Here is a 9,327-nt window from a genome sequence, read left to right on the forward strand (position 1 = left end):
GGAATCCAGTGGGATACCTGCTTGAAGCTTGGTTGCATCGGTCTATCAGAAACTTGGTGGACACTGATACACCAGGTCAGGGTAGGTGTCATCAGTGCAGCAGATGATATGTTGTTAGACTGAAGAAAATACTACTCCAGTTAGGCCGTCTAGAAACAGAGTTTCTTAAACTGGAAAATGAACATATTGAGCTAGGTTCTATAGTACTTTTTGTAGCTCACAAGAGTAACCGTCGCATTTCACTTATTCAAAACCTTCTGCTGATCTTAAGTGGAAGTTATATTCAAAGAAAGAAGCCATTGTAAATACAGTATGGCTAAATGCAGGACTATCACAAGAAATGCGTGTGAATAGCATCAAATGTTACAAAAGAATGGAAATTTACAGATTTGCCACGTCTCAACAGTCTCTAGACTATCAACTACTCTGCCCGGACTCCGCCAAAGATCAACGAGAAAACCAGAGGAATAATCAGGTCATTGCCTTCTGTTGATCTAGTATAACATTCAAGATCCTTCCAGGCACATAAATCCTCTTCTTGATGACCTTCCCATCCAAATATTTGGAGAGTTTCTCGTCTGAGGCAGCTTTTTCGAACGCATCATCCCCAGAGCACTCCTTGTCGACAAGGATTGTACCCCTGGTCTTCCCGTTGATTTGTACCGGGAGTACGACCTCTGATTCCTTCAAATACTCATCTTTTGCCTGGACAGGAAAGAAACAAATCTAAATATTTTCTGATATGCCACAAAACAAAATTTAAAACCATGGGCATATATATCAGACTAGTGATCCAGAAGATGCTCCTTAATAAAGAGTACTCTTCAGGTCACTCATCAGTAGTTTCTACTACCTAATATCTATGAAGTTTTATTTATATCCGCCCACCTACCAATCAAAGCAATGAAATCTTTCTGACTAAATTTTCATCTTAATGGATCTGCAACATATGCTCACTTGGCAGCAAGGGAAAATGATGTACAAAAGCGGGGCCGGTTTTAGCTTACCTCTGGGAACTGTTCATAGGCCAATGATTGTGAGTGGCCAAGACGAAACCAAAGCTCCTCGGCCAAGTGTGGTGCAAATGGTGCAAGCAGCAGAACAAACGAGTCTATAACTGACTTCGGTTGGGTGTCCCACTGTAGAGAAAAAGAGCATTGTGTCAGATTCTTCAGAAATTGATGTCGGGTGTACAGTCAGAGAAGCTAAAAGGCATGCTTAGTAGAATGTTTTGTTGCCAGTGCTATGTGAAACCAAGCAACCTATGAATTTTACCGAGGCGAGTTTTGAGATTCTGTGCCCATTAATACTTTACCAAAGTATGACCTGAGCACATTAATGAAGAAATACTGCAGCATTGAAGTGAATGTGCAGTTGTGCACAGTTGACTCGTTACAGGAAACAACATACTCCCTCCGTCCATTAATAGATGTCCGATGGTTCGTTTAAATTCGAATGTATCTATGCACTAAAGTGTATCTAGATACATTTGAATTTAGACAAACTTTTGACATCAAAAGATGGACGGAGGTAGTACATAAGATTGCACAGATTTGAATAAATGCAGTACATCTGGGTGAACTAGTGTTTCGACAGATAACTGATGCAACAGAAAACTGTGGGCACTCATCTTTGGGAGTAGAAAATGGATGTGTAAAATGGATCACAGATGCTTAACCCTTCAAGGGGAGGGGAGAGGGTACACAATTTATATAATTGCGCATGCAAAAATGATGCCTGAATTTACCTTGTACGCAGCATTCACAAATTCCATCATTGCAGAAATTGCAGTATTAAACCTTGTTTCTTGAATTTCCTCTGAGACCTACAAACGGGATATTCATGGTATTTAGGAGTCAACCAGTAATCATCACAGCAGCATGACTTGAAGGTTTGAGACTAAGATGGTACTGAAGATTTTGATAATACAATATCGGTAAAAGAGTAGCGGACCATTGTAACATCAGGAAAAGCTTTCTGTGAGGAAAAAAAGTTCATCTGGAAGCAGATACAGAAGTAGGGCAGTAAGGTTTGTCCGATTTGGTTCACCCCCATACTGGAATTATAATGAGTTCCAAAATATTTAAAACCACAGGTGGTATGGGTTAGGGAACAAATTTACAGATTCATTTTTCCCACACCAAACCAAATGCATCACTTATGTTTTACTTTAAAGCTGAAACATGGTAGAAGTTCTAAAACCAAACAGACGACCCTAATAAGCCCAACAAGTTGCATGATTTTCATTTCGAAGTTCATAAGTGAAAAAATGTTATTCAACCTGGTGACAGCTGTGACCTACCCTTGCTATGCACTTGTGAAGAACTCGAAGCTGCTCAAAGGTTGGTTTGTCATCAGTGGCCATAGTTCCATCTTTATATGATCCATCCGGTAAAGGTGCGCCAACTACGAGTCTCCAAGTCCTTCCAAGAAACCGATGCACACCTTCAATTCCACCAGTGCTCCATGTTTTTGAATCTCTGCATGGATCAAATAATCTGTTAACTTTCCGAAAATGGTTGACTAGATTGTAAAAATCAATAGGTGAAAAAGAAAATGATGCACCTCAATGGTCCCATAAACATTTCATATAGGCGTAGAGAATCAGCACCGTATTCTGAAACCACATCATCAGGGTTGATGACGTTTCCTCGACTTTTACTCATTTTGTAGGCACGGGCATTTAAACGTATGTTTGGATCGTCCTTCAGCACATAATGATCTCCAACTTTTGTGATCTTAAGAACACAGAAGCAAATCAAAAGTGAATCTCCAAAACTTTTATCACCCCAACTGAACACAACGACCAGAGCATACCTTATCTGCTGAAACTTTTTCTTGGTAGCAATCAGCTAAGCTTGAACCTGAATCTGCAGAAATCCACCTGCCTTCGTTGTCTCTATATGCAGTATACTCAACCTGTTATGACATCCATCACTTAGGAACAGCAAAATGCATGACAAAGATGTAAAACGTCTGAAAGAAAGTTGCACCACCTACTTCTCCCAGTATTAGTCCTTGGTTTATCAGGCATTTGAAGGGCTCTTTGGTGGAGACCACGCCAATATCATACAGAACCTAGAGATATAATTTGGTTAGAAGAAACATAGAGCCAACAGATACTACTAGATTTTTGTTCTATATAATAAGCCTACATCATAATAATTGATGGTACAAGCAGAGAGAAAAACCATAATGAACCCGAAAGAGTTGGTGCCCATATATACTGCACGCAGAATTTATATTATCGGTATGTTAGCTGAAGAGGCACCCGATTCAGATATCTCATATTGCTTTTAGATTTCATGCACAAACGAACCAAACCCAACCTCAATCAGCAAAATCTCATACAATTGCACAGGTAGCAAGCTCATAACACATATATGAACAAATGAAGGCACATAATTTGCATATATTCCATAAAATAGGTCATAAACATTCACATGGCCTTCAATGGAATTATAAAAGGGTGGCTGTTTGTATTACAAAAAAGCAGAACCTTATGCCAAAATCTTGCATACAACAAATGCAAGACAGAGTGTTCGGCACCTCCGACGTAGATGTCAACTGGACTCCAATAACTGCATGATATAAAAAAGAAGTTACACTGTTATGACTGGCCTGTCATATACTAGGAGGGGGCCCAACCATGGGCCCAATTAGGGGCTTAGCCAATTTATTTTTATCTCTTTTCAGCTCATAAATACTAGTTGTAATCAGACGTGATGAATCAAGCAACAATCACATCATTATTGCCGACTCCCAAAGGAGTCGGTCTCTCCTAACCCTAGCCGCCGCCGCCTCCTTGCGCCGCCGCCACGGCGCCCTGTCGCCGGCGCCCTCCCCTCGGCCACGCCAGCTTTCCTCTTTCCCCTACAACCTACGCCCTAGACACGGTAGAACCCCAGCTCCTACCATACACACACATCTCTTAAGAGATGATATGAAAGAAAGAAAGAAGCACCTTTCTTTAGCCTTATCAACCAATGTGCTGGAATTTTTTGGATCCATGAATCTCAAATAGTACCTGCATAACCATTTAAAAATATCACAAACACAACACGAAAAGGGCATGCTTAACAGCAAGGGGATAAAGGTTTGTCCATTGTACGATGGTGTTAGCAATTGCAATATTAAGCAAACATGGACAACTTTACACGCTTTGGTTGTGCACACCACAAGTTCCCACTATAAAACAGAACTTTTGCCATACTTACGGAGCATTAACTTAGTATAAATCACTGAAATTACATCATGGCAAAATTTACCAGCATGAACCAGCCCATTGTGGCATGGTGCTTGTTTCCCTTGTTGCAGATCTCCCAGTTATAAGGTCAGTGGTTTTAACCTGAAAAGGCAGAAAACACTTTAATAGTATGTACGAGCAAAATTAAAGGATACTCAATACATATGTTCATGCAAATTCACTAACAGCAGTATCTTACATTAGATCTCATGACCCTCAAGTTGTCAGTTGTTCTTCACAGTTTTCAAACAAATAATAAGGAGTACTTTACATTATCCAATTCATCTAGCTTGCTCATTCAAAAACACAAAATATAAATGACGCGGAACAGTCCAACTAACATAAAACTTTCAGGGACTGTGTTCCTCCGAGCCATCTTTGAGCTTTATGTTTTCTCATGCATTGTTTTAACTTCACAAGATGTAGAGGTGGGATTAACTATTTAGCATTTGTTGTCCTCTATTTTTATTCTAACCGTCACACCAGTATGCTTATTCTATTTGTTCCAATATGGTTCATAGACATGCAACAACTAGAGAAGATTTTTCGAGGAAAAACGAGAAGTTCTTAGTATTACACAACGACATCATAGTTTCTCAGCATTAAAAATGTTGCACACACATACCCAATCTGTTGCTTTGGTCAAAGGGGGCTCCCCAGTACCAGTGGGGGTGAAGTCATCCAGTTCAGGAAGAGTTAAAGGTAACTCATTTTCTGAAAGAGGCACCATTTCATTGGTATCATCAAGGTAAATCAAAGGGAAAGGTTCCCCCCAATAGCGCTGTCTAGCAAAAAGCCAGTCACGAAGCTTGTAGTTTACCTGGTAATTGGGTCTGCTCAATTAGTTCATCACGAAAGCAGCACACAGAATATTGTTCTATGATGAAGTGGGAAAAATAATGCACCTTTTTCTTTCCAAATCCATTACTCTCTACCCAATCTGTAACTTTCAGAGCAGCATCTTGTGAAAGCATACCATCGATATTTAATCCAGATGAAGAACTGGATGAGTTTATCATGATACCATCATCTGCATAAGCCTCCTCGGGATCACAATTGCCATTCGGCGGACTTACAACCTTAATGATTGGAAGCTCGTATTTCAAGGCAAATTCGTGGTCACGAGAATCATGTGCAGGCACTGCCATGATAGCCCCGGTGCCATAGCTGCAAAGATGTTAAGAACCACTAAAAACACAATAATGATAATGCTGATAGACAACACAACATAAAAAAGACACAAAAAAACAAAGATAAATTGACAAACCTTGCTAAGACATAATCTGCCACCCAAATTGGGATGATCTCCCCAGTTGCTGGGTTCTTAGCATAAGAACCACTAAAAACTCCAGTTTTTTCTTTCTGTAATTCAGTTCTCTCAAGTTCACTCTTTCTAGCTGCAACTTCTGTGTATTCCTCTACCTACTTTTCCAAAGTCCATATTAAAGTTGAATAATGTGAAGTTGAGGAAACGACGAGAAAATATACATACATGCACACGTTGTCCCTCAGATGTTAGAGATGGCAATGAAACATGTTCAGGTGCTACAACAAGATATCTGGAGTAGAAAAACAAAATGCAGTTCAATATTGTCATCTGGGTCTAGAAGCTGTAAATAGTTGGCACCGACAAAAAAAAGGAGAATACTCACGTTGCACCAAAAATCGTGTCAGGCCTTGTTGTATAAACTGTCAATATAGCCCCTAAATCATGTCCCTCCTGGTCAACTGCACAAAATTCAAGCTCAGCACCTTCTGATCTCCCTATCCAATTTCTTTGCATTTCTTTTATGCTCTCAGGCCAGTCGAGATCATCCAAATCTTCAAGAAGCCGATCAGCATAAGATGTTATCCTCAGCATCCACTGGCGCATTGGCTACACAACAGAAGATAAGGTGGATAATGAAATGTGTTTTTTGCATATAGGTGCCGAGCAACAGGTACATTAACATGGCAGAGCCTAGATAAAAAAAAAACAATAAGCTAAACTGACAGCAGAATGAGTTACACAGTTTCCACATCATACCTTTCTTATAACAGGATAACCACCTCGTTCACTGACACCATCAATTACTTCTTCATTCGCCAGAACAGTCCCAAGTGCAGGGCACCAATTAACCGGTACCTCAGCCTGATTGTAAGATATCAATGCCAGCCTAAAAATCATTGAAAACCAAAGATACAACACTAAGAACATAAAACAGAATCGTAAAAACAAATGGTACAGAGCAGATAGTCACTTGAAATAAAGAAATGAAAAAGAAGAACAGTGTCAAATCAAATGATAAACATGCTTGAAACTCGAAATATCCAACAAACGAGACATCAGTAGCTCTGACCTGGTAAGCCAGCCCTCTTTTCAGAAGTTGAAGAAAAATCCATTGCGTCCATTTATAGTAGGTCGGTTCTGTTGTGGAGATTTCACGATCCCAGTCGTATGAAAAACCTAATGATTTAAGCTGCAACACAAGAAAGAATTCAATTAATGAATCACTAATAGTCAAGGTACTACACTGAAAAAAATTTACACTTGCTTCCATAAGAATAGTGTTTTTATATCAATATTCCATCCATGTTTCATGGTAATTACAAATGAAGGAGCAAGTAGTTGCAAACTGCATGACTTATAATGCATGGAGAACTTTTAGGCTATGAGCCACGGGACATGCATGGCAAGGGTACAGCTAATAGCAAAGATTTCATGCTGACCAATCAAAACAAGAACCCTATGAGCATCACAGATCACACAGGAAGATCCCATCCCATCTACTAAGAGTCATACAAGTTGTTCATAAGTCTAGCAATGCAACTAAAAACACCTTAGCAGTGATTCCGCTACCAACCAGGGGCGGACCCAAGTACATGCGAGTGGGGGCATAGGCCCCCACTCAATTTATTGAATTCCTTTAGAATTTGTTCAAATTTTGAAAGAAAATCGTTCAAGTTTAGCTAAATTATGCAAAGATGCCCCCAGTCAAATGTTGTGCCCCCGGTCAGATTTTCGTCTGGGTCCGCCACTGCTACCAACATCTTGTTTGGCTAAAAACAGTACTGCTATATTTGCGATGTAGCTCAGGTATCGTGCCTAACTTAGTAGCAGAGCTAATCCAGACAGTGTGTAGTGCTCTGTTCTGTTTATGCAACCTAATACAGGTATCGAGCTTGACTTGCTACTGTAAATATGCAACATCTAGCAGACGTAAGGAGCAAAAGATACAATGTAGAACGAAGTGCACTACAGTATTACCTGTGTGCGGAAGCGGTCAATGTTCCGTGCCGTTGTAATCTTGGGGTGAGTTCCCGTCTGCGCACAGAGTACACCATTCAGATCATAGCAACACACAAACTTACAGAGGATAATAAGCTCAGCAACGAGAACGAGGAAGAGGGCTTGACTTACCTGGATAGCATACTGCTCGGCAGGAAGACCAAATGCATCCCATCCCATTGGATGCAACACATTGAAGCCTTGCATACGCTTGAATCTCGACAAAATGTCGGTCGCCGTGTACCCGAGGGGGTGTCCGACATGCAGTCCAGCCCCACTGCATGGCAAGTTGCAAAATCATGTGAACCACGACGAACATTTATCTACCTTAAGAGTGGGATTCAATTCAGGATGAGTTTATGCATGCAGAAAAACTAAATTTCAGCATTGAGGCCTTCGTGGCTAAATTTTGGCTTTGTGTGCCACATGATGTAAGGGCCAGGAGATTGATACTTGCACTATCTAGAAAAAAACATAATCGGCCTAGTACTATCCTACTACTAGACGACGGGACAAGAACGGGGGCATATACTGTGAACTAGGCTAATTAGGTGTAATGATGTAATAGGCAGGTGATTACCATTTCTATCATGTTATGGATAACGAAACTCAGGAAGTAAAAGATGACAACTCTGACGATATGAACTGGTGCTATTCATACTCGGTTTTGTCTATTTTGCTCATGGAGCTATGAAACAGATTTGGATTTGAAATTTTGAGACACGGTTGATATATATCGTGTCCATGTCTAGGACTTTTTTCATGTTTCTTCAAGATTTCTATATGTGCATTTTGACTAGCTAGTGCACTAGTACACCTCATGTGCCCAGCTCACCCCAATATGTCCTTGACCATCGCAGCCCAACTACACCACTTCATGCAATTGCAAAGACCAATGTACACCACGTCAAGATAAATTCAAACAATCCGAGCCCAAATTCGCGGTGGGGTAAGCAGAAATTGAACAAATCCATAATAACGATTTGTCTCTTAATTTTATAAAATTCATGCACAAGTTCGTGGTGGAGTAGAGTAGCCACGCACACACACAGCCATAGCGAACTCGAACAATTCGACGCGGGGAGGAGGGACGCGGATAACTACCTCGGGTAGGGGAACATGTCGAGGATGTAGCACTTGGGCTTGGAGGTGTCGAGGCCGTCGCCAACGTCCGGGGTGCGGAACGTGCGGCGCTCCTCCCAGTGCGCCTGCCACCTCGGCTCGATCTCGTCGTACGGGTACGCCCTCCTCGCCTGCGCCTGAGCCTGAGCCTTCCCCGCGTCGGCGCAGCGGCAGAGGCGGAGGCGGGCTCGGCGCGGCGGGAGGCCGCGCAGGGGGCGGTGGAAGGCGGCGGCGAGGGCGGGAGGCCGCGCGGGGAGCCGGAGCGGCGGGTGCGTCGTGAGAGCCATCGTGGTGGGAGTGGGGGTGTGAGCGGGGTGTGGAGAAATATGAAGCGGAGCGGGAGGAAGACGACGAGCTTGGGATAAGGTTTTGGAATTTGCTATTGGCATTGTTTTTTGGGGAATTTTACTTTTTGCCCCTGTTTAGTTGGTACTTCTACAATTTGCCCTCATTTACTTTGTCACTTATTTTTTGCCCCACATTACTTTAGTCTTTGATTTTTTGCCCCTTTTGAATTATTCTAATTTATTTTCTTTTGTTTTGAGGATAAGGCTACAACTTGAAGACTATCATACCCCTATCTACTTCTTCTCTTCACACTGACACCGCCGGCGATGTCCTAGGACGTGATTAGATGCCCACGGAAGAGGAGCCGCAAGACGCTTGCGGCGCGCGATCGAGGATGTCCGAG

General features: G+C 41.8%; 1 protein-coding gene across 1 annotated transcript; it reads right to left on the reverse strand.

Annotated features, from left to right (window-relative positions):
* Positions 1 to 261: 261 nt before the first annotated feature.
* On the reverse strand, positions 262 to 8,923 carry LOC124659092 (leucine--tRNA ligase, chloroplastic/mitochondrial-like). Its single transcript, XM_047197040.1, has 20 exons — positions 8,619 to 8,923; positions 7,647 to 7,791; positions 7,494 to 7,550; positions 6,586 to 6,705; positions 6,273 to 6,377; positions 5,899 to 6,122; positions 5,739 to 5,805; positions 5,514 to 5,668; positions 5,152 to 5,413; positions 4,872 to 5,066; positions 4,269 to 4,348; positions 3,965 to 4,027; positions 3,500 to 3,581; positions 3,001 to 3,078; positions 2,818 to 2,919; positions 2,566 to 2,738; positions 2,303 to 2,480; positions 1,748 to 1,825; positions 1,008 to 1,139; positions 262 to 705 (listed from the first exon to the last, which is right to left on the reverse strand). Exons 1-20 carry the CDS (start codon positions 8,921 to 8,923, stop codon positions 472 to 474), a joined length of 2,835 nt encoding a protein of 944 aa, XP_047052996.1. The 3' UTR covers positions 262 to 471.
* Between the last annotated feature and the right edge of the window lie 404 nt (positions 8,924 to 9,327).

Source organism: Lolium rigidum, chromosome 6, assembly GCF_022539505.1.
Source record: "Lolium rigidum isolate FL_2022 chromosome 6, APGP_CSIRO_Lrig_0.1, whole genome shotgun sequence".
Lineage (NCBI taxonomy): Eukaryota > Viridiplantae > Streptophyta > Magnoliopsida > Poales > Poaceae > Lolium > Lolium rigidum.

Coding starts and splice junctions, on each gene's coding strand:
- LOC124659092 (XM_047197040.1), bottom strand. CDS start 8,923: ATGGCTCTCACGACGCACCCGCCGCTCCGGCTCCCCGCGCGGCCTCCC. Junction 7,792..8,618: donor GACATGTTCCCCTACCCGAG/GTAGTTATCCGC, acceptor CTTGCCATGCAG/TGGGGCTGGACTGCATGTCG. Junction 1,826..2,302: donor TTCACAAGTGCATAGCAAGG/GTAGGTCACAGC, acceptor TCCCGTTTGTAG/GTCTCAGAGGAAATTCAAGA.